This window comes from Dryobates pubescens, chromosome 4 (assembly GCF_014839835.1).
Source record: "Dryobates pubescens isolate bDryPub1 chromosome 4, bDryPub1.pri, whole genome shotgun sequence".
Classification (NCBI taxonomy): domain Eukaryota; kingdom Metazoa; phylum Chordata; class Aves; order Piciformes; family Picidae; genus Dryobates; species Dryobates pubescens.
In genome coordinates this window covers 44,572,011-44,597,974 of record NC_071615.1, presented here as the reverse complement: position 1 = coordinate 44,597,974, position 25,964 = coordinate 44,572,011, and the positions used below count along the sequence as shown (strand labels likewise).

Below are 25,964 nucleotides of genomic sequence, written 5' to 3'. Positions count from 1 at the left end.
TGCGTTCCTCTCTTAGAGCAAAAGAAAATAAATACATTTTTTAAAGCCTCACAGCAAACAAAGTCTATATTGTTTGAGTCAGTGTTTTACTGCAGCTTAGCTACCTGTCAAGCAGGCTGACACTTGGATAGAACACATACTGGAATCATGGATCAGGGCATGTTAAGTGCAAACCTGTGATGAAGAGCAGAGCTACGCCGTTTGGCTGTGCTGAGCTCTAATGCTCATTTTCACATCTAGGAAAACGTGATCTGTTTCATCAAACCCACTGAAATTCTGATGTCCTCTCTCATCCAAAAATGATTTTACAGCTGTTTTAGTTCAAAGAGTTATATAAATCAGAAGCACTGACTATAAATTTCGATGACACCTTTAAAGAAGATTTATATAGTGCATATTTTATACATACATGGGAGGTACACAAGAGATACCAACCACTAAAATAAAGCAAACGATGCTGTATTCTCCAAGTTCTGTATATCATATTTAAGCTTTATTTATGACTTTGATACGAAAGCCAACCTATGCCTATGAAAGCTTAATAGGTTCAGGTATAATTATGGGTGCAGCATGCTGTTCTGATCTCACTTGCCTACAGTTCTTGGGGAGAACAAGCTTTCCAGAATGGAAATATCATGCCTATTTCCTAGAAACCATTTAAATAAGAATTGGCTCAAGTGTGGTTTCGCTGCCTATCTAAAACAGCCATCAAGAAAGAGAGAAAGAGAGCTGCTTCTCCCAATTCTAATAACAGTCAGTGACCAGCAAGTTACACAATGTCCCCAGTTCTTCCTTTTGGGTGTTCCTGCTGTGAACAAGCAACATTTCTAATAAGCTTGGGGCTTTTGTCAAGTAGAAAATGCTAGGCATAAAATAACGTGTTCATTAATAAATTTAGCCAACAAGTATAACAAGCACATATCTTTCAGGACAACAGCTGACTTCAAGCCAGATAAGAAACACACTAAACTCCTTCCATTCTTGGTTGACAGGCTATTTATTACCTGGCTAATGATCCTTCTTTCAGTCCCCTCAAAGTCATCTTGATATATGTCAGTACTTTCCAACCCCTCTCTAGATCTTACAGCAAGCAAGGGTTTTTGGGAAGGCATGGGAGTGTGTGGCTGGAGAAAAAGGAGAGATGTTGTGAACAATCACCCCTTTGTGCTATGTCTGACACACAGGCGGGTGCTGTTTGCTCTTTTTCTTCCTGACTCAGCAGTGTCAGGAGAGATTGAGTCAGCAGCTCCTGAACATGCCGCTGCAGACAACAGGGGAGGCTGGGAAGCAGAGAGAGCTTCCAAACATCAGAGTGACATGGTTTGGTCTGTGGATCAGTGTGAGGACCTAGGCAGCAGCTATCTAAAAGGGATAAAACAGCTTGAGAGGATCCATCAAACAGATTCCATTTTCTCCCTTGCTGTAAGCTATGAGACAAGTTGTTCCTGTGAATGTTCACTTGTAGTGATTTCCTAACTAATTCACCTGAGCTTCCCAGGGACTTGTGGCTGCTGTACACATGTGGCTTGATGGGATTCCATTTTAAGTTTGGCCAAAGTCAGTGCATAAGAAGGGAGTACAGAAAACATCTCAGCATAAACAGAATAAAAACAAGCAGGAGTATTAAGCAGAGATTAAAGCCCAACTCTGGGTAGAAAGACAGAAGAAAAAAAAAGAACAAAAAACACCAAACACTTGGACAGAATGACACTGTCAGATGCTCCCTCTTTCCACCTTTCCTTTTTCCTCCTCTTACAGTGATGTAACTGTTCTTACATTCTGCACAGCCAGGGGTATGGAATGAATCTGATCAAATACCTGAGAGGTCATTTGATATTTCATCTCTCACTGCATGTTTCTTCTCATCTCACAACAAACTGTGGTGATTCAGTTCAAATACACAAGTTGGAACATAAGCTCATATCTCAGATTTCCCACAAAGGGAACTGATCTTTGAATTTAATAGACGCACATCATTCCTTAGCCTCTTTGACACCACACAATCCTCCAACTTACTAGGAGCTCAAAGAGAGACTTCCTCTGGCATGTACAAAGACTCTTCTGAGTTACCAGCCTATCCCAAATGCCTTTCAGAGCTGGCTGTATTATAGAAGGGCTTCTGCCATTGAACATCTCTTACAAGATTTTTTTCTGTTTCCTCAAGCTATAAAGGATGGTAGCAGGACACCCTCAGAACTCACGCAGCAGCTGCAGTCTCAGACAGCTTGGTGCTATAGTAAAACTCTTGTCTTGCCACAGAGGAGTCCTGCCCTACCATCTAAGGTCCCTCAGATTAAGACTATGGCTGAGATGTTTTTTCCATTTTTCAAATCCCCAAGTCAGTCATAATGAGTTGGGCTCTTCACTGTGTCACTGATCCTCCGCTAGGCCCACTACATGCAGTTTTCATGACCGCTCCTTTTCCCATGCCCTTCTGTTTGGAAGGCATTCAACCCTGTAAAAAGATGATAAACTGGAAACAGAAAGCAATGTATGGCATTGTAAGAGGGAAGAAAGAGGACCAGGAAGGAAACACGTAGGTGTTAAAATGAGTGCTGGAAGGCTGTCCTCCCCCGATACCATGATTCTGCAGTACATAAAGGCACCAGAGGCATCCTCCAAAGCCCTTTGTTGCCTTTTCCTACCTGCTTGCATTTCACCAAATGTGGTTGCAATTTTTCCCTTCTGATGCTGTGCCAGAAGACCATCTTATCTTGATTAAAATGCTCTACACCACTTTGAAAACAGGCAATCTGCATCACATGGTTGGTGTTCTATGGCCACTCTGGAGCCTGAGTTCACTGAAACCGGACTTGTATCACTTTCTCCATTTAGTGCAATGTTAACATGTTAACCAACATCAACAGCTTGCTGGACCTGACAAAATTCAGTCCTCTTGGGTTGTCTTTCAGCCACAGAGCTGCACCAGTGCCTTTCAAGCTCAAATAATTACTAATTATATCTGCTACTAGCTTGAAAACCAGCAGCAGGTTCCTTTCTCCTGGAACGCTGAGCTGTTAGGCAGTGGCCACCTACAATAATTGCTGGTCTGAAAAAGACATCTTATCCACCAAAAGTCATACCCAGATAAAGCAGCCAGAGTATTGTGTTGTCACTAATTTGTCTGACCATAACTTTCACGTACATTGCTGAATGCTGTTACTGAAAAAAATCAAGTTATTGCTTAAAAAAGAAGACAGTTATTGTACAGCCTACTTCAGAGCCCCATATCTTGAGCTGATTCAGCTTATCTGCCTTTCTATACCTCTGACAAATGTATGTCTTATATCATTTTTTTCTCCCCTTCCTCTGTGTGCTTTACTGCTTTTCCTCCATGTATCTTATCTTGAAATGATGTGCTATTAATCAGCCAAAGACACCCTTCACTGCTAAGTGTTCCTCAACTGATTTTTCATCAGCACAAGTAGTTACTAGTTACAGCATTCCTCCCACATGCTAAAGGCTTGGCGGGGAAGGAGGAGGGATGGCAAGAAGGTTGGAGACTGCCTTACCACATAAATGCTATCTGGGACCTTTATACCAACCTGCTAGCTTGCTGTAATGATCATGTTGCTGTTTGTTCTCAACCAAGATACATGGTGGGAGGAAAGAAGGACTGCCCTCTGTCTTATTTTTTAAGTTATTAACCTTCATGCTCTTCCCTTTTTCTGATTAATCTGGCTGGCTGCCTGTTCACAGTAATAGCTGAAGCTTAATACCTGAAACAATGTATGTACATACACTGTGCCAGTAAGCCCTGCCCCACAATGCTCACTCTGTCCTGTTTTCCCATGCCCTGTGTCAATATCTCACTTTTCTATGCAAGCCCCCAGAGTAAGAGTAGGGGACAGGAAAAAAAAGAGGTACAGAGGGAGGGGGAAGATTGGAGGGAGAAGGAGGAAAAAGAGAAGGAGAGAAGAAAGTAGGGGAAAATTACATCTCTGGGGAATGCCAGATGCTGTGAACTCACCCACTCCTCATCATGAAATGAGCTGTGTGCGGGCACAGGTGGGTCCCATTCTCTGTTAGTAGAGCACAGCCTAAAAGCAGGGTCTAAATGAAGACTTTCATTGCTGTTGCCTGTTTTCATTGGAGTAAGGCCATCACAAACATTTGCAGGTGGCTTGGCCATAGTCTGACACTAAAATATTTGTGGTTGTGATAAAAATCAGAATATTGCTACAAGATGGTTCTATATAACCTTTAGGGCTTGATCCTGCTCTTACAGAACTCAATGAGAGTTTTACCCAGTTGCTTTCTGCTGGTTTTATTGCTCATTAAAAGGAGTATTTCCTGGCACAATTCTCCAAATAAGGATTCATCTACCCCTTGGGGTAACTTCAGATGTTGTTGTTTTGGTTTGGGTTTTTTTAAATGGGGAATCCAACTCAAAACCACCAATTTGGGCACCTCAGAATTTGCGCTTGTTAAAAAGCTGAACCATCTCAACTCTGCAAGGCCAAAGTTGGCAGAACTCAAACATTTTCTGTAACCATCTGGATTTTTCTTCAGTTGCCTAATATCAAAACCACTGTCCAGTCTGTATCCCTCATAAATGAGCTTTGGGAAGAATTCTCAGCACGTTTAGAAGGATAAGATGAAACTAAATGGAAACGATAAAATACGTTCTTTGAATAAATAAAACAGGCACCACAGGGAAAAGACAGACGAAAAAGAGGACTAACAACAAGGATGCTCAACGCTTTGGCAAGTAGATGAAGTTGAAAATGCAGCAATTATCTCCTTGGACACACCATGAACAAAAAAACAAAGCCTCCTAGGAAGAGGGAAGAATGGGGAACTGAGTATGTTGGAGGTCACACCATAAGTCTCATTCACACACCAATTCACACAGAGACTAAAATGCTGACAATTGCCTCCCAGTAGAGCAGCTTTGGACTGAGACTCAGGAAACGTTTGTGTGATTCAGTGACAGGGGAGAATTAAGATATGTCATGACAAAGTTTCCCAAAGGAGACACACACCACAAACTAGGAAATACCCCTTTTTGTCCTCAGCCACTCCAACTTTGGAGGTTGTAATTTCTGTGGTCTTGAACAAAAGCAAACCTAAAACCTGACTGATGGGGTCTTGCAAAACCACAGGCAGTTTTATTCTCACTATATAGAAACAATTGTTTGGAAGCCAAGTACAGTCCCATATAAAACACCTCACCACTGAGTATTAAAAGTTGTCTGCTTTTATTTTCTTCTAATTAGGATCATAACAACCATTAGACCTGTTAAGTCACAATTTGAGCAGGAGCTTAATCATTCTTAACCTAAATACTGGCATTAACTGGTTTTCTTTCTAAAACTGAAAACCAAACTGTTTATTCTCTCCTAGCTCCCTGTCTTTAAACAGAATGAGACACAGAGAAGACAACAACCTTCCTAGATTCACAGGTGAATGGTATTGCACATGAAATCTCCACCACTGTGTTTTGGCAATATGCAACATATACAAAGGCACGTCTCTCAAATATGTTTACTTGACCGTGCTGTCAGATTACTATATTAAGAATCAAATCTTGAAGCAGCAATAAAATGAAAGGAGAGGAGCTTTGCTAAAAGCACTAAACTGGAGCACCAGATGGAACATGTGTTCAGTGTGTGGCTGGAAAACCCTCCTGGGGCCATCAAACCCACAAGCCATCCCTGCCACTACAGCATCAGGAGATGGAGAGCTTGTGGTGTATATCCTTCCCCACACACCAATAATCCTGAAAGAAAACCCAAGAATAACTCGATTTTGAGTTTTCAGTGCCAGGATTTAACTTCTTGGTTTTACTCTGAAGAGACTGCAAGTCCCTCATCAATTCTTTAGACAATGACTGGAGACAAAGACTGCTTTTGCATTTATCATAAAATGGATGTGACCAAATGACAGATAACAAATCTACACTGCTTCTTCTTTCTTAGCCCGCTGATATCTCTTCTTATCCATATATCTTCATGTATAAAATCCCCCAAATCCTCAGAGTTGTGTGATGAAAAACTGTACCCTCAATCCATCTAGGCAGTTCCCAGAATAATTGAAAAAAAGTTATTGTGACTTGTGAGGGCCTCACGTGTGCTGAAAGTAGCAGGGCGTACAAAACACGGATGTTTTTGTTCACACAGCTCTCCAAGCACGAGCACACAATTGGCATTCAGGCCAATACAATAAGCATCCACACTGTCAATTTAAGGCAATAAATATGGATCCATCATCACGAATTGAACAACTGTTCACAGAGGTCTCTGTGCCAAAATCCACTTATCTCAACGGGCGTTTTATTTTGTCTTCTAGCATTCCCACATTTCCTACATAGGAAATAGCCCGGTGCCACTGAGTGCCCAGAATTCCCATTGAAGAAAGTGAAAGGATCAGCTTCAGAGCAGCTACAGAAACAACTTTGAATGGAAGTAGATAACAATTAAAAACTAGATAGAAAAAGCAAGATTTCCCCACCAGTACAGCACTCTGTTCCCTTTGAACTGAAGTCTTGGGCCTGCAGTAAGTGTAGTAACATGGTCATTGCCCCACAGCCTGCAACACATGGGGTCTTTGCCACATGCTGGCAGAATCAAGAGTAAACTCCATAACCTCAAGAACCACAAGGACAACATGCATGCATCTGAACCCTGTGAACCACAAGGACATCCGATCCTACATGCAGCTGCTGGAGCCAGAGAACCAGAGAAATGAGAAAATGGCAATGGACTCACCCAATCTGTCGATTTGTGGAAGGTGCTTGTGTAATGACTGAACTGGACTGTGGAGAAGGCATGGCTTGTTGAATCACAACGCTGGTGTCATGGTTTGGCATCCTGGTATTTGTCAGCTGGTGAGATCCAGGTCCTGCCATTGCTCCTCCGACTGTGTTATGCATGGAGATATTCTGTGAAAAGAAGGGAAATGGGAGATGGTGGAGAAAATTGAAAATCAGATAACAGGGCTTATCTTGGGTTTCTGTTCTACAGGAATACAATTACCAATCTGAAAGTATCAACAATATGAAGAGTTGCTGGATTCTTGTAAATCCCAAGTCAATAGAGCTTGTTGTAACCAATGACGATAAAGAAATGAAAAATAACTCTTAACTTTTACAGGGTAATATAACTGGGAAAACACCCACAAGCTGACTAATCACTCTTCCCTGGTTCTGACTCATGATTTACAATGGGGCTAGTTAGCACAGATTCACCTATTTTGTTTTAAAATTGCTTTTGTGGTGAGTTCAGGGCACCTTGATTTATCACATGGGTTTACTGTGTACTAGGTCTGCTTAGACTGACAAGCAAATCAAGGTTTATAGTCCCAAGGGAACAAACAGTACGTGGTACATCACAAAACAGTCATTTCTATTAGCCTCCATATATTTTGCAGAGCAATAACATCCCAGAGGCCCAGAATTACAGCACTGTGTTTGCACATATATAACCTTTGCTTCAGGTAACTTGGAGCCCTTAAAAAGTTGGGGTTTTAAAAAGGAAGTTCACAAATGCCTCCAATTCACAGAGCAAACAAGCCATGAGATACCAGGATCCTGGTAAGGAAGGAACCATGGAATAAAACTTCTCTCCTGATGTGTCTGCACACACTCACACACGCTACACACTGCTGCTAAACTGCAGGGTTTGACTTGGCCTGTGTTTAAAAACAAACCCCTCAAGCCAGAGGTAACCCACAATGTATACATACGATACATACAGTAGCCTTAGGAGCATTGTTTTTCCTATCAGGCAGCAACCTGTGGATTATTAATAGTAAGATGAAAAGAAACTTTCCATTATCACCTCTTGCTGCTCTGAGGAAAAGGGGAAAAAAAGCCCTTTACAAGCACACTCTGGCACTGAGACTCACATAAAGCACCTTCCTGACCACTGCAATGCTTAGGATTGAAAACTAAAGTTAAACTTCATTCAAAATTCCAATTTATAGAATTTTCCAATGATAGGTAAAGGTGGTGAGAAAGGCAACGTGGAGATCTCATAAAATGCAGAGTAGAGGAGAGGGAAACAACATATTGAATCCCAGACACAAAAGAAAGATTGCATACTGAATCAAAACAAGCATAAACCCTTTAGATGCCATTCCTCGTGGAAAAGCAGCCAATAATTACAAAATTCCCATTAAAGGTCTTAGCTGGTACCCCAGTGCTTGAACAAATTTTGAATGGATTTTGTTGTAGCATGGCAGAGCAGATCTTAGAGATTAAACATCAGATTCCTGTGGCTCCTATATTCAGTATCTCCATTTTCTTCTCCTCCTATTGCCCTTTTCCCTTACAGTTCCAGGCTTCTCTCAGGTACAAATAGTATGAATTATGATGGGCATGAAAAAACACAGGTTGCCCAGAGAAGCTGTAGATGCCCCATCCCTGAAGTTTTCAAGGCCAGGTTGGATGAGGCCTTGAGCAGCCAGGTCCAGTGGAAGGTGTCCTTGCCCATGGGAGGGGTGTTGAAACTAGATGATCTTTAAGATGCCTTCCAGTCTGTAAGACATTGTAATTGTTATCTTACATGCATGAACTTGTAACACCCTTTTCAAAGTTTGAACTATTTCCAATAAATTGTAACTTTGGAGAAAGTAGCCTAAATGTGATGCATTGTATGCAAAACCAGAATAAAAACCTGCCAATCCATCCAGATATCCAATAGCTTCTCAGCAATACAAGAAGTACTGTTGGGCAGGAACTATACTTTTATACTACACTGCCAAGAGAAAGCCTAAGATTTCCCAATAAAATGTCAAACTCTGCCAAATCCTTTTCTTATGAATGTGAGAGTCATGCCATCCCAGAATAATTTACAATCACTGAAATGCTTGTGAATTTACAGAGAAGTTCAAGCAAGTTCATACTTAAATGATAATGCCCATGCATTGAAAGACAGCAGGAAGGTGATGCATAATAGATATGACACCAAGCTTATCTGGTCAAGTCTCATGCAGAACGACTCTGTATCCCCAGAGCAGCAAGTTTAGGTTCATCACATGTGATGCAGATGATCTTTAGAACTCTTAATTGGCCCTGCTGTATTTATTGAGCTCTGTACCCAATTCTGAATGGATCTGGATAGTATATTAATAAGCTCCCTGGAGACTTGACTTTGGTCCTTTGTAGAAACAGGACAAAGTCAGCAGTGTTGGTCAAAATTGACATCTCCACTTCACAGAATTGTTAATTAGCTAGGCTGCTTCCAGATACACTTTTAAGGAGTTCTGCACACTCTTTCACCAGGTTTCCATGGAGAACATCTCATTTTTATTCCCCCTTTCATTCTCCAACACTTAAACCAATGGTTAAGATGAATTGATTCTGAGCAGGGAGCTCCCAGCAATTCAACACAGAGAAGTCAACAGGAATGACAATATGGACAGAGCTCTCCCTCTGCCTTTTAAGAAATCCAAGAACTGTCCATGCTCTAAGAAAGCATGACACACAGTTTTCTCAAACATCTTCACAATTGTCCTTCAGCATTAGAGGAGAGATTATAAGATCATTAGTATTCCCCACTTTATCAATCTGAATCTTAATGTTCACACAGGGAACAGGCCACTCACATACCAGGAGCTGTAGAGACACAGAAGTCATCCCATGCTCCTAAGATTCATTTAATGCATCTCAGACAAGATCCAAAAATTAAGATAAATTTGTTTCCTCTAGGCCTAAATTTCATCCTCACCAAAGTTCCCAGTCACTCCACTGAAGTAGAAACTAGGATTATAACACTGATGAGCTTTTATAGCTTATATATGTGCTCCTCGCCCATTCATAGGATCACAGGATGTTAGGGGTTGGAAGGGACTTCCAGAGATCAAGTCCAACCCCCCTGCCAGAGCAGGGCTATACAATCTAGCACAGGTCACACAGGAATGCATCCAGATGGGTCTTGAAAGTCTCCAGAGAAGGAGACTCCACAACCCCTCTGGGGAGCCTGTTCCAGTGCTCTGTGACCCTTACAGTGAAGAAGTTCCTCCTCATGTTGAGGTGGAACCTCCTGTGCTGTAGTTTATATCCATGGCCCCTTGTCCTATCGCAGGGCACAAGTGAGAAGAGGTTGCCCCTTCCTTCTTGATGCCCAGCCCTCAGATATTTAGAAACATTTATTAAATCCCTTCTCAGTCTTCTGCAGACTAAGCAGCCCCAGGGCTCTCAGCCTTCCCTCACAGGGCAGTGCTCCAGTCCCTTAATCATCCTTGTAGCCCTCCGTTGGACTCTCTCAAGTAGATCCCTGTGTCCCTCTTGAACTGGGAAGCCCAGAGCTGGATGCAATATTGCAGGTGAGGCCTCCAGCCGTATTTAACATTCAAATAAATAAAACAAAACCCAACAAGACACATCCACAAACTGCTTTTAAATCAACGTGCTCATTCTCAACCTTTCCAGCTGCAGCAGGAAAGGGAATAGATCATCAGCAGACTTCTTCTCAGTTACTCTGTATTCCCCATTTTAGCTTCAGACTTTGAAGAAAACATTTGATCATTTTTCTCCCACATGCAATCATTTAACTTTGGACAGGCAACACACTTTTTTTTTTTTTTTTCTAAAGGCTAAAAACTTCTTGAAGTCATGCTTCCATGTTCTGGTGGAGAGGATTACACATCACAAGAACACACGCCCTGTTGGCAAGCGCAGCAGTGAAAACAGCTCCACAGTCACAGGCGAAATACAGCCCATTACTCCAGGCAGTCACCGTTTCCACTAAACCCTGCTTCTTCCAGAGAAACACCCATCCATGCCACATGGCACCACCTGTATCACACATCTCTATCTGCTGAAGGCTCAGGATGCAGAAGATGGATGCATCCTTTATAATCCACTGGGATACTCTGAGTTTCAAACAGAGTTTTAAACCGTGAAGATCGAGTTTCTGAACCACAGTGAGCTTTCGTTTTCCTACTACTCTTTTTGCTTAAATTGTGAGGTTTAATAAAACTTGCAAATACAAGTTTTATGCAGACTGAAGAATCATCCAGGAGCATTCTGCTCTAAGATCAACAGAGCTGTCACTTATTATCAATTTTACATTGAAAAAAGTTCTGAGGCCAGGAGGTATGCCATGGTTGCCATGAAAGACAGAGAGAAAATACAATTTATTTAAGACAAAGGAAAATTTTTGCATTTTAATCTGTTTTCTGCAGAAAAAAATAAATAAATATATATTTAGCTCTATTTTCCCAAACAGGAACTTTATCTATTTCTCAAATAATTCAAGAGAAAAGGCATCAACTCAGAAGCGAGGGCAAGAAAGGAAAGAAAAACTTTCCACTGTGCCTGAGATGGGAGAGCATAAACTTGGTAGAGACTGAAATGCAATACCTTTGCTTTTTAAAAAAAGAACTAAAGCAGAGAAGAGGACACATGAAAGAACTGCAGGAAAATACTGAGTAGTAACATCAAGCATAGGGCCAAAGCACAAAGATCTTCTTGCAGACTGCTAAAATCCATTTAACTCCCTTACTTAGCAAGAGGTATGAGGTCTCTGAGTGAGGCTGACAAATAAAAACACAGAATCAATTACAAGGGATCTATTCCTTAAAACATTTCATGGAAAATCAAATGCCCACTTAAAAGATACCTCATTAAAAATAGCACATTAAAAAAGCAGCAGGCATGATATATCCCCCAATGCAGAAGGACTCTTCCTTGACCCCAAACCCCACCTAATTTCCACCCCTGACTGGACACAGCTATCCACACAATACTGAAGAGCGTTGTACACCAGGAGCAGTACGAGTATGTCTGACTTCTTGAACCCTAGGCCCTACTGCTCAGTCAAATGTTATCAACCTGATCTCCTAGGGGTAAAAATGTAAAGAAAACTTCAACTCCTTACTCGAAAATGACAGGTAATGATAGGCAGATGGGAGAAGGAGGGAAACATTGCTCTCACAGAAACCATAAAGCTTTGAGTCTCTACTTGTCAGTCTTGGCCACTGGTTTCCAATTTTTTGGATCACAGATCTCTGTCAACCCTCTGAATTTCTCAGAGAGCACTCTGTGCTCTTATCATAAATTGTGTAATTAAGGCAAGATGGTTCCGCAGATCAGCTGCAGATGACTTACCACAGCTTTGCGACCACCAGCAGCTCACAGACCAGAGCTTAACCGCTTCAGAGTTTAAATACTGCTTCAGAGCATCGTAACTAGAATTGCCTGACAAAGAGAGATAATGTTTCTAAGGGTATCTAAGGACTTTTAGTAGCCCAAGGCCTTTTTTTCCAAATGTCTTCAGTCTTTTGGGACCCTAGTGGGCAATTACTGCTAATTAATCAATCAGAGCTGTTTACTGGGGCTGGCAGGAGCTTTGCAAAATTTTATCCTAAATATTTCTGCTGGAACATGCAGGGAAACTTCCTCTTTGTTGTCTTAGGATAAATTATTCTTAAACATTGACATGCTGCCTTGCTCCTGAACAGATACAAACAACAACAACAACCCTCATAAATAATCTTTTCATCCCATTTTCTTTCGATAGCTACTATTTACTGTGCTACCAGAAAGACTTTCTGAGATGCACCGAGCGATGCATCTGCTAATTTGCAGCACACTAAGAAGCATGGCACAACACACAGGGCAGATGTATGAAGTGCTAAGCCAGACAGAAGCCATCTCCAGGCTGCAGCAGTGTCACAGGTTGAATATTTGTTGCTGGTATTAAAATTCATCCTGCCTGATGCCAGCTTCAACATGAAAGTGCTGGCTGGAGCAAAGTATTATGGGGCTTGAAGTTCAGAGGGTCACATAAGAGGTTTTCTGATCTGGTTGTTGCTCCTGGGTTCTGCAGTTTTGGGTGTTTGCTCTCTTCTGCTGAGAGGGCAGTGGGATAGAGGAGGATGGGGGAGTAGCTCCCTGGTTTGGGTTTTAGCTCACCTGCTTCTACTTGCTGCTTCTGTTTGCTGTGCTTTTTCTGCAACTAGGCTAAGGTAATTGTGCATTTGTAGTATTATTCTCTCTTTTATTCAGTAAACTCTTATCTCAACACAGAGTTTTTTTTATGTGCTACTTTCCCTCACTTCTGTGTTGTAGAACTAGCACAAGCAGTCACCACCACTACTCAAAGCCCTGCACAAAATCTCTGCAACACAGCTTGTACTGTGGGCCAACCTCTGACATGCTTTCACTTGGCCTCTGCCCTTCGGGTACCTGGACTGCACTGTCTTCTCCTCTGGTCTCTTCCCCACACCTTCTTGGTGTAACACAAATGAACTTCTTCCAAAAGCAAGTTAAGGCCCCCTGCCTATCCTCCACTTTGGCCGCTGGTTTAAGCAAATCCTTTGACTCCTCTGATATTATGAACAAAATGCAGGAGAGTTAGCATTTTTTGGTCTTTTATCTTAATTTTTGTGACATGATCTAATTACAGACATTCAGTGGTGCCCTCTAATTACCAGAAGAAATGAATACTGAAAGATAACCCTTGTCTTCCACTATTCCCTCCCCTCTTCCCCCCACTACCCTCCTCATGCCCTTTCCAGCATGTCTGTCCAGGCTATACTTTTGACATATGAGGCTTTCTTTACATGCACAGTATTTAATTTATGGTGCACACCAGATGCACCCACCATTTACTAGGGGAAAAGGGAAAAAAAAAAGTGATATAAAGGAAATGCAATGAACATACTTTAAAGCAGAAAGAAATTTTGGAAGACTGGTCTCACCAGACTTTGAAAGGAAATAGCTTCTCTATGGGAAAAGATGACATCAGATTGCATGCTTGTCTTGAAGTTTCCTACAGATATCTCCCATTTTCCTTAGGGTTGCTTGTTTCATACACAATTACTTGCCCAAGAAATCCATTTAAGCAACATAGCACAAAGAGCTTCTTCTGTTCAAATAAGCATCAGTAACACTAAGTGTGCACAGCACAGTTGGGGTCACTCGGGGCGTTTTGCACTGCCAACACCACACTGCATCCTCTAATTGGGAGGCTGCAAAACAGGGGGAGCACAACTGGCTGCCTGGCTCTACCCAGTTCTGTCACACTTTATGCAAAAGCCATAAACTGACTATTTAATTTCTTCCAAGATGCCTATTGTGACATTTATAAACAGGAACCTGGCAATATGTCAATGGTGCAAACTGATTTCCTTTTCTAAATACAATTTTAAAAAGCAAATAAACAAGGTTATGCCTGCTAATGAAACATTATATGCCATGCTGGAGCTAGTTTTCTCAAATGTACTCTCTAGAGCAGAAGGAACACCAATAAACACAAAACAACCACCCTTTTATAAAGAGCATGTTTGTAAGAAAATACATTCTCCATAAACTCTAAGGAAAAGCTGGCTTATATCTGTAATGATATCTTGGGGACCCAATTATGGTCCCATTAGATTTCTGTAAACAAGGGAGCAGGCCATGAATTTCCAGTGGAGAAGCACTAGTAAGGAACTTGAAAAGGGAAGAAAAAAAGATTTGCCAGCATACTTACTAGGTGGAATTCCTAGAGGCCTCAGCTGAAATTAAGGCCTTAGCGTGCTAAGATCTGTATAGACACATTGATGGGCTACACTTGCCTACAAGCTTAAAGAGTCCAGAGACAAAGCAAGGAAAGAGGAAGAAAGAAAGAGAGAAAGAGAGTCATTTGGAAGGGGTCTTTTTTTCTAGGTCCAGTGTCTTATCGACTATTTTACAGTGTGTCTCTGTATCTAATACTTATCCATGAATCCAGAAAAATCAGGAAACTACATAAATTTAAACAAACAAAAAACAGTACTACAAGCTAGCTCTACTCTGATATTTTCCCTCCAGTTCTATCATTTAATTTCTGTAAATTGGACAGAATGCATATACAAAGTGGGTACTCAAAGAGCCTTCTCAAAGTAGGTGCATGTCAACTTCTGCAGGACAAGCAATTAGACACCCAAAAGCAGCTGCCAGATCTGGAGGCCAGTCAGAGGGTAGTTGAAAAACCTGGCTTTCCTTTCTTTATTGTAAGGAGTTTTGTTTTTATCCATCATGAAGGAGAAAGCTGGGGGGCAGAGCGGCAGTCCTCCAGGAATTGCTTTAAACAAGCCTTTGATACCACTAAATGAAGGCACTGGGCTTTTCCACATTATGCAAACCATTTATAATCTGTTAATAGGACATTCACAGAGACAGCACTCTGGCATTTAAATTTGTTATATTTTATTTAAAGCTTCTTTGAAATTCTCATCATTGCTTTCACTGGCAGAAAGTTGCTGGCATCACGCATGAGTCACGGCAATGGCTGCCTGACTGCATTCAGCGACCAGAACATTTTTTCAGAGAGAGCAGTTGGTAAAGGAGAGCAAGGATGGTGGCAACAAAACAGCCAGTGAAATTCCATTCAGGTAGTTTCAAGCAGAAAACCAGCAGGCTTAACTCTTCTGCTAAGAAGTCAAGTGGAAATGCTGCTACCCTGGTAATAAAATACATCTCCCTAAATATTCTTTCAATCCCAACCCACTGCAGCAGCGACGCTGAGCCAGGCTGCCTAGTACTACATGGAAACTAAAACAAAACGTTGGGAAAGTTCCAGGAACCAAGGCCAATAGTGGCTTCCAAAAGCACCCAGACAGACCATTTGCTACACACAAGGGATCATAGGTGTGGAGTGGGTTGACAAGTGAATTGGTAAGGAAATTGTTTTCAGCATTGAAAAATCATACAGAGGACAAAGAAGCATCAACATGGGATTAAGCTAATTCACCAGATCCCCTGTGAAGTAATCACAAGGGCAAAGATGCAATTCTGCAGCATCCAAAATAATTTCAGCCAATTTTAGGTTGATGTTTTCAGAGAGCAGAGCTCATTTAATCTAGATCTTGCACTGAAAGTACTTAGAGAATTAGGTTCATCAGTTGGAGGCATTCAGACTGAATCAATAATCTTTGTAGCCCAATGAGTTTAAAACATTAAGGTTTAAGGAAGGCAGACTGTCTACACAGAAAGCAACAGAGTTAAATACACTTACAGCTAATAAAAAGTTCACTTTCAGGGAGTACAGCAACAACTACAGACAAATACTGATACAGACAGATACTACAAGGAAGTATTTTCTGAATTCTCAAAGATACTTCTGACATTCTGCAGCTTAGTTAAGGAAAAATGTGCTGCCTTTACCTCTCTCTCTCTGTCTTGTTTTCACCAGTTACCTTCTGAAATATCAGACAGAAGGGAAATTAAAAAATATAACAAAAAACCCAAACAAAGAAAACATTAACAAGACTGAGAGTACAGATATGCTTAGAAGAAAAAGAAACCATTAGCAGTCCTGCAAAAATCATAGTTGACCATCCACTGACGAAAGCACGCAACTTTGGTTTTAAAGCACAACTGAACGAAGAGCTACTCAGAGTAGCAAACAAACCAAGTGAGCAAGTTGGTGTGGAGTTGGGACATACAGCTTCCCAGGACTGGGACAGCAGAAGAGATCAGAAATAACTCCATGGACTCCAAAAGTGCTCCACAGGTCAGGTACACCATAGCTGTCCTCCTCACTCTGCCAGAGATTTACTGCATGACTTTGAGCAAATTGCTTCACATTCTTCTGCCTTACATCTAAACCAGGATTAATTTCTTCAACAACTACACAGTGCTTGGAAACAAGAAGAAGTGAACAGCTTTTAGAGACAACACAGTATACCTGGGAAGGCAATATAAGAAAGCAGTGACAAAGCAGAAGGGTATGTTGGGGTGCTTGGTGCCGTGGGTTAGTTGTTTGGGTGGTGTTGGATTGGTTGTTGGGTTGGATGCGATGATCTTGAAGGTCTCTTCCAACCTGGTTTATTCTATGTATATGTATTCTATGTATATGTTGTGAGTTTTTTGCTAAGAGAACAACTCCACAGGACTTCAAAGTAGAATGCATTTGAATTTCAACCTCAAAGAAATGGCAAGCCATCATAACCAAGACAACCAGAACAGAAAAGAGTTACATGATGAATACTTTTAGAAGACTAGCAAGACAAAAGAACAGGATTTTGGTGACTAGAAACAGGGCAGCAGAGAAGGACATGGGAATTAGTAAACATAAAGAATGACTGCATGCTCATGGCCAAATAGCATTGCAGGATCTGTTCTTCAGGGAAGGAGAGCTCATTTTCTGCAGAAAATTGGATCCAGTTAAAGCATTCCTAGCAGTACATCCAAATCTGGGTACTAAAACTTACAAGTCAACTCAGGAGGCTAGAAATCTTACTGAGGTTATATGGTGCTGGTGGTGGATGGGGGGAATTCTCAATTGTAAAAGCAGGACGCTTTTGGCTCAGCTTCTTTTCTGACAGGAGCAAATGGAGAGAACAATAAACAAGCTACACTATATTTGATAATGCTACCAGACATCATCCAGATGTACACGTTTCCAGTCACGCTAATTAAATGCGGTGTGGAGCCATCCTGGGGAAATTGCATACTGTTCCTTTAGAGTATCACTCACTTCTGAAATGCTTTGGTGAAGCCCCACTCCACCTGGGTAGCCATAGTGCTCATTCCCAAAGTTATAAAAAATTGGTCCTTCTTTAATGGTGTGACCCAGACAGACAATTTCATGTAAGTACACAAAACACAATACAGGCTATGGCAAACAAATGAGTCTCAGCCAAACCATGAATGAAATGGGGCAGGCAGGCATCCTTCAGAGAACTGCTATTCTCAGGGCTCTACTCCACACACAGCAGTTTTTGCCTATGTGACAGTTTCAGGCTATGCCTTTAAAAAGCTAGCTGCAGATTTTTCAAGCAGGAGAGTGAAGAAGTACAAACAAATCCACAGTTGGGTGTAAAAAGGAAAACAAGAGATCATTCTACACTAATTTCATTGGCCAGATGTGTGAAAGGGGACCCTTAGCAGTCTCATTTCCCACATTCATTCCCTTCTCTTTCTTCTGGCTGCTTCACTGTAAGGATTTATCTAACAACCTTGAGAGATAAGCATACTGACTTTTTAACAACACTTTGAGCTAACTGAACTCTCTCTAACATCTCTTCCTCTCCCCCCCCCCCCCCCCCCCCCCCCTTTTCTTCTAATTAAACAGGAGAAAAGGGGAAGGGAGAGGTTAGGGGGGAAGCAAGGCAGTGTCCCCCTGGATGAGGGGGGTTTCCATGCTGGTTTTCTCCCTGTAAATAACTGTATAATATTGCAAATACTGTGTATTTGCACATATTCATTGCATTCCATTGTAGAGTGTAGTTTTGCTTGTGAATACAGCTGCCATTTGTTTCCCTGGCTGAGTTAGCCAAGTTTTTGTTAATGCAGGTGGGTTCACAGTATCACCAAGGTTGGTAGAGACCTCGAAGATCATCGAGTCCAACCTGTCTCCACAGACCTCATGACTAGACCATGGCACCAAGTGCCACATCCAGTCCCCTCTTGAACACCTCCAGGGACGGTGACTCCACCACCTCCGTGGGCAGCACATTCCAATGACGAATGACTCGCTCAGTGAAGAACTTTCTCCTCACTTCGAGTCTAAACCTCCCCTGGTGCAGTTTGCGACTGTGTCCCCTTGTTCTGGTGCTCGTTGCCTGGGCGAAGAGTCCAACCCCTTCCTGGCTACAACCAACTTTCAGGTAGCTGTAGAGGGCAATGAGGTCACCCCTGAGCCTCCTCTTCTCCAGGCTGAACAATCCCAGCTCCCTCAGCCTCTCCTCATAGGGCTTGTGCTCATCACAGCCTACAAAAGTGGTATGTTTGCAACGAAACCAACTGGACAGAAAAGAGGCTTGGGAATGTCAGCCTGGCATGAGCAGCACTGTGATCCCCTTCTCAATCACAGGCAGCTAACAAGGTATCAGCATTAAAGAGGAGCATACTGTGCTTGAACAAAGTAACATCACTGCTCGTTTTAAACACAGCTAACATAGTTAGCTTGGAAGTTATTACAACACTAAATTCAAAATACAGCTGATGAGGAGCTCATGAATTGCTGTCTGATTTTCTTTGATCACCAGAAAACCATTCAAAGGACTGTGCTCTGGAAGTCCATTGGATCACGCTGTCTAAGCACAAGGAAATAGGTTTTCCTGTAAGATAGTGCTCTGAATGTGATTCTGTGCAGGTTTTAGCCCGTTTGCTAGTTCTCTAGGGAAATTACAGTGGAAAATATAGTATTTTAGAGACTTAAGCTGAAGATAGTTGTTAACTAGCATAACCTTCATCATTCTTGCTGCTCAGTAAATAAGAAAAGGCAATCCGACCTCATGTGATATTCTGAAAGCTACTTCCCAAACATCTCGTAACTGAATGCTTGATCTCATTTCAAATACTTGGCACAAATTGTCAGATCTGAGATCAAAGGCTAGAAAGCCAGTGCTCTTTCTGACTCATTGTAAGGTCTTCTGCAAAACGTGAAGCACCATCTCACATTTCTGTCACACAGTTGTGATAGGGTTTACAAAGCCAAACCCGGTGGGTCTGGATTCCCAGAGCTGACCCAGAATTTTGCCCAGAGTTTCACATCTTCAAAAGACCCAGACAAGAGTGCTGATAAGTTCATCTAGATGTGCTAATTGCACCCCATGCAGTAAGATCAGAAATTTTAATCCTTCCAGTAAGATTTGCTAGGTACTGGCAGGGATGTCTACGTAAGTTCAGCATTCAGAGAAAAGCTATTCCGCGAGGGGGGGGGGGGGGGGGAGGGGAAGTAAATTCTAAGGTTCAAAGAAAAAAAAACACACACACAAAAATAAATATTTGCATGATAGCAAAGAGCATACTTTGTTGTTCTTGTGGACTATTTGCTTTAAGGCAGAAATATGATATTCTGAATTTTAATAAGATATGGTAAAGAGCCTGTGATGCAGGGAGTCCAAAATGATTATTCTTGCTTCAAAAAGGACAGACAACTACTACTCTATGATATTTGGTCTGTCTCTTCTTACAGTAAACATTGCTAATGCTCCTGGAGAGAGGCTGACCTTGCCAGCCAATTACATTATGCTAATTTGTCTGTTACTATAACTCCTACAGAGGCATTCACAGCTCAAAGCAGGACGGAGATTTATATTGTCTCTTCCAAGCTGTGGACTATGGACGTTAATCTCTTTCCCTCATTCCAGTTACAGCTCTACAGGGCAACATCCACATGCGGCACCACTGCACATTCAAAGAGACAGTTATTGCCAGCTTTATTCAACTTAAAAGACAAGCTGTGGTCCTACCTTGCCCATTTAATAACTGTCACTCTATGTAAGAAAGCATATGCTTGCTAACAGCTGTTTGCCTATGAAAACATATGGTTTCTCATATGCTTTTGAAAACACCACAGGAACGTATTTGCTTGCTAGGCACTAGTGCCATGTCACTATATCAAGCAACAAAATCACTGAAAGAAGCTGTAATAGGTTTTCCATGTTATACTCCTGTATTACAAAAATAACTATTGTTTCAAAGCAACAAAAAAAATCATCCAGCTGAAAAGATTCAATGTAAAAACAAGGCCCAATTTAGGAGTTCTGTGCACTACAGTATTACTTAAACATGGGATCAAAACATTGACATGTAGCAAACAACATGCTTCATGCAGGCAGTTTACAGTCCATATTGTATCATGGGTGGGAAAAAAAAGTACATGAGATGTGACTAACTGCTGGAAAGATCAGAAACTCTCTTCACATCTTTCAGTGGACATGAAAAACGGAGCACCAAAACCAACTGAGTCACAGCAGCTTATCATAAACTACTGTCCATCAAGCAAACTACAGTAATAACCTTAATATGCTTTTCTCCCTCCATAGTATTTACAGCAAGCTAAGAGTATCTGCATGGCCAGTTGCATGTCATAGGAAATAGAAAGAAGGTAACTTGTTGGGCTATTTTTAATTCAGATGTGTTCAGCCTAGGGCAAAGCTAAACTAAAAAGCTAACTGTTTTGGTAAATAAAAGTCCCAGCTACGGTTTTGAAACTAATTTCAAGATCAGCTGACAAAAAATGCAGAAAGCTTATGAATGTTTAAAAAGACAGAACAAAAATCACAGAAACATTCATGTTGGAAAAGACCCTCAAGATCAGCAAGTCCAACTGAGAACCCTACTCTACAAGGTTCACCCGTAAACCATATCCCCAAGCACCACATACAAACTACCTTTAAACACATCCAGGGTTGGTGACTCAATCACCTCCCTGGGCAGCACATTCCAATGCCTGACCACTCTAGAAAAAAAAAATTCACAGAAAATGTCCAGTCTAACTTATAGGTCATCATGATACCAAGAAAAACACAAAAACTTGGCTTATGAGAAAGCTTATGAGGAGGTCTTACAGTAATTTCCATTGGCTCTAAAAGTGATTCCTCTGGGATGCTTGTAGAAAAGAAAGAAAAAACTCAGTTCATGCTCTAGCACCAGCATCATTGAGAAACCACCCAAATGCTGCTGCAAGAGCTTCTGAACATCCCAGTACATCTAGGTGGTATTCCACTCCAAAATCTTGACACCTGTGTCAGTCAAACATGGGCAAAACAAAAGAAAAATTAAACACCACCACACTGAAATCTCAATGTTTTATTACCTATTCACAGTGAGAGGGCAGACAAAGAAGTCCACGTAAAGCTGTATCACTGACTTTACAAGCTCCAGCAGATCATGCTGCACTACTGCCTGCAATTAATGCCCTGAGCTACAGCCTGACTTCTAAGGCAGCGCTCAAGCAAATGATGAACAAAGGTCAGAAAAGCCAGTGAACAGCAAGAACTGGTGAAACTCCTGGGACTGCTTGAGGTATGGCCCTCAGGCATCTGGTCAGCTCCTTTCCATGGCTCATACAGAATTAACCAGGCTGGAAAAGACATGTGAGATCATCGAGTTCAACCTGTCAACCAACACCATCTAATCAGCTAAACCATGGCACTAAGTGCCTCATACAGTCTTATTTTAAACACTTTCAGTGATTCTCTCTGCACAGGCTGTTAAAGGTAACATTTCTCTGGTGGGCATATACCTTGCCATAAGAATCCAGCATTTTGCAACCTACTGGTTGATGTGCAATAAACCCATTATGACCTTCTTTCTAAAAGCAACTATAACCAAAGATCTAATAAGATTCCTTGGGCATAAGAGACGTATGAAAACAAGCTGATTCCTTGTGTAACCGTTTCTATCAGTGAGGATCCAACACACTAGGGCTAAACCTAAAAAGCTCTCAGAGGAGATTAATACAAGGTGTTTCACATGCAATGTAGGAACTGAGTCTGAAAGCCAAGGGAGGGAAAGGGAAGATGCCCTCAACTGACAAAAAGACCCTTGGCAGTTAGCAAATGGAGAAGCATGTATAACCTTGTTATCCTGGTTAGACACCACAAGGAAATCATGAAACCAGCTCTCAACACCAACTTCTTAACAGCACCCAGTGCTCTAGATCCAAGCACCTGTTGCCTAAGGTGACTCTTTAAAATTCAAATGAAAACAAGGTCAACAAGTAGAGTTCATGTCATGGAGGCAAACAGATCCTATGTGGTGCTGCTCCCTGCTGCAAAGATCCTGCATAAGAGCACAATGAAATCAGACTTGCTGCTTCTTCTATACACTAGGAGCGAAGAGAAGCAAATAAGGTGCAGCCTGCCATTTGCAAGTTTCACATCCTGCCAAAAACAACACTAAAGTAGTCTCATGTGAGTTCAATTTTTAATCCATAATTCCAGTTCTTTCCAAAAAAAAAAAAAAAAAAAAAAAAAAAAGGCAGAACAGCTTGATTTACAATAGGTGTCCAGACTTTCCAAATGCACCCAACAGCTCTGTGGGGTCATGGGGATTTTCACAGGGCGTGCCAGCTTGAGAAGACTTAAAAGTAATAATAATAATAAACCAGGTTGGAAGAGACCTTCAAGATCATCGTGTCCAACCCCTCAACCAATCCAACACCACCTAAACAACTAACCCATGGCACCAAGCACCCCATCAAGTCTCCTCCTGAACACTTCCAATGATGATGACTCCACCACCTCTTCTGGCAGCCCATTCCAATGTGCAATCACTCTCTCTACATAGAACTTCTTCCTAACATCCAGTCTAAACCTCCCCTGGCGCAGCCTGAGACTGTGTCCTCTTGTTCTGGTACTGGCTGCCTGGGAGAAGAGACCAACCTTCTCCTGTCTACAACCTCCCTTCAGTTAGTTGTAGAGAGCAATAAGGTCACCCCTGAGCCTCCTCTTCTCCAGGCTAAGCAACCCCAGCTCCCTCAGCCTCTCCTCGTAGGGCTTATGTTCCAAACCCCTCACAACTTTGTTGCCCTTCTCTGGACTCGTTCCAGCAAGTCAACCTCCTTCCTAAACTGAGGGGCCCAGTAGATACAACAAAAACAAAATAACCACTTAAGATACCAGACAGCATATTACACAGGATCACACAGGATGTCAGGGCTTGGAAAGGACCTACGAAGATCATTGAGTCCAACCCCCCTGCCAGAGCAGGACCATAGAATCTAACGCAGTTCACACAGGAAGACATCCAGATAGGTCTTGAAAGCCTCCAGAGAAGAAGACTCTCTGGGCAGCATGTTCCAGTGCTCTGTGACCTGCACAAAGTTGTTCCTCCTCATGTTGAGGTAGAACTTCCTGTACTGTAGTGCTATATCCATTGCCCATTGTCCTATATCCCAGGGTGCAACTGAGCAGAGCTGTCCCCTCTCTTTTTAGTCTCCAGACTAAAAAGCCCCAGGGCTCTCAGGCTCTCCGCATAGAGGAGTTCCTTAATCATCCTCATGGCCCTCCTTTGGGCTCTCTCAAGTAGATCTATAAAAAAAATATATATATATATATTTACAGCATCCTGTTGCTTGACTCCATTTCTCTTCAGAATCAGAGGAGCAGCACTTCCGTGAAGCCAGTTAATTTGCTGGCAACGAGCAGCATTTCTGAAATCTATAAAATTCAATTTTCTTCATTTTCCAGCTGATGAACAAACGGAAACTGCTCTTCCTGCATAATTAACTTATCTTATACCCCTATCAGTCTTTAGCATAGTCCTGTATCTTTACTATCTATATGGCAAAGTCTCATCTATGACTTTGCAAACCATGCGGAGAAAACAAAAGAAAATTAAAAGCCCCACACAGCAGGTTCCTAACAGCTTCAGCACAACTCACCTCACACTAAAAGTGACCTAAGATTACCTCATTTCCATACACATATCCTGTATCTCAGTATCACAGTACATTAGAGGTTGGAAGGGAACTCCAGAGATCATTGAGTGCAACCCCCCTGCCAAAGTAGGATCACCCAGGGTAGTCTGCACAGGAATGCAGCCAGGTGGGTTTGGAAAGTCTCCAGAGAAGGAGACTCTACAACTTCTCTGTGCAGCCTCTTCTCATGTTGAGGTGAAATCTTCTGTGTTCAAGCTTGTACCTGTTGGCTTAATATTGTGCACCACTGAAAAGAGCTTGGCCCCCTCCACTTGACACCCAACAACATTCTCAAAAGATGCTGCAAAAGGAGAGCACAGAATGAAAGCATTTTGAAGCTAAAGCTATCTAATCAATGCAGTGAGTTTACATGAGCAAATCTGGTTCCTTTGTGAATGCTGGGGTTTTTTAATTTCCCCATCACAACTTCAGATTACCTCTTTAGTAACTATTACTGGCAGAAGCTATCTACCTCACAGGATAGAAAATAAGCATTTCAAATTACCAGAGCACCACACTGCTTTACATCCCAAAAGGGGCGAGGGTGTCTAGCTGGCACAGTTCATGGAAGTCAAAGTGACAGGGATCTGATCCACACAATATCTGTACAGACAGCACATTATATTCCTTAGCTGCTCAGCTCTTCCACACTGTATTAAGCTCTTTGAAAGCATCAACTCTGGAACAAGCAGATTTTTTTGTTTTCTTGGAATCCATGCTGTGGGGTTAGGTTAGCAATTTAATCTTGTTGGCAATACAATAGTTATGGTATAATCCCTCATGTTATCAAAGTAATTGCCGTAATCATAACCTACATTCAATCATTTGTTTTGCTACACTGCAGCTGCAGTGGTTTCCCCACTCCCAACCTGCTGTCCTAACACTGAGGAAACAAGAAGGGGCAGAAAGCAGAGTTCACAAAACACTACTACAACTCGTCCATCTCCCTTGCCTAATAGCAAGTGACTCCCCATTCCAGTTAATAAAGAGCTCCTTGTCCCTCCATTATGCAGTGTAATCTTTAAAAGATTACATTCTCATTTGGGAATGAGCCAAGAGCCAGTGGGAAATTCTCTGGTAAATTGGATAGAGAGACAACAATATGAAGGGCAGCTGGATGGGAGCACATTTTTTTCAGGGCATTCCTATTGCTGGGGCCCTCCGGCATTGTTAGAAGTCCTGTAGCCTCAGCTCTTTTCACTGCTCTGTTGTCAGGATAATGCTATTCAAGAAGAAGGGGATACAGATTAGCTGGTTTGAAGATGGAATGTGAGGAAACGAATTTTGAAAAGTACTAAGAAAAGAAGAGGCAAGCCCAATTATATTTCCAAGTCTTACCATTCCACACAAAAACAGGGCAAGGGCACTCTGTTTTAAAACACTGTATTAAGTGTATCAGCTGCGACAGTAAAATGTGAGCTTTCCCCCTTCCCTGACTGCCATCAAGAAGGCAATTTGAGCATTCCATCACTAATAGCATATCGAGAAGTATTCTGCAAGGCACATTTCCTCCAGACTCTTTCCCCTTGCCTGCATCTTCTGTCAGATGCTTTTTTTTCCCCTTCCTGTAGAATCTACTTTCCGCCTCACCTTACCTGTGACCCACAAGGGAGAAAACCAAAACAACACAGGGAAAGCAGCCCTGTATCGCTTATCCTTGCATATGGTAGGATGCAAGTGACTGAGAAAAGCAACTAGATTTTTGTTGTGGTGTTTCTCTTTTTTCTCTGTGGTTTTTTTTTTGTTTGGTTTTGGTGGGGCTTGGGGTTTGTTTGGGGGCTTTGGGGTGGTTTATAGAATAGAATAGAATTGATTGGGTTGGTGGGTTTCTTTGGGTTCGTTTTGTTGTCTGTGTGAGGGGTTTTTTGCTTATATATACATACAAAAATTTTC

General features: G+C 41.9%; 1 protein-coding gene across 1 annotated transcript in view; it reads right to left on the bottom strand.

The window, feature by feature from the left end:
- Nucleotides 1-25,964, bottom strand: part of CREB5 (cAMP responsive element binding protein 5) — a 280,457-nt gene that overhangs the window by 181,314 nt on the left and 73,179 nt on the right. Inside the window, exon 5 of the mRNA XM_009908587.2 lies at nucleotides 6,711-6,883. Within this exon, the coding sequence (XP_009906889.2) occupies nucleotides 6,711-6,883 (173 nt within the window). The remainder of the gene's footprint in view (nucleotides 1-6,710; nucleotides 6,884-25,964) is intronic.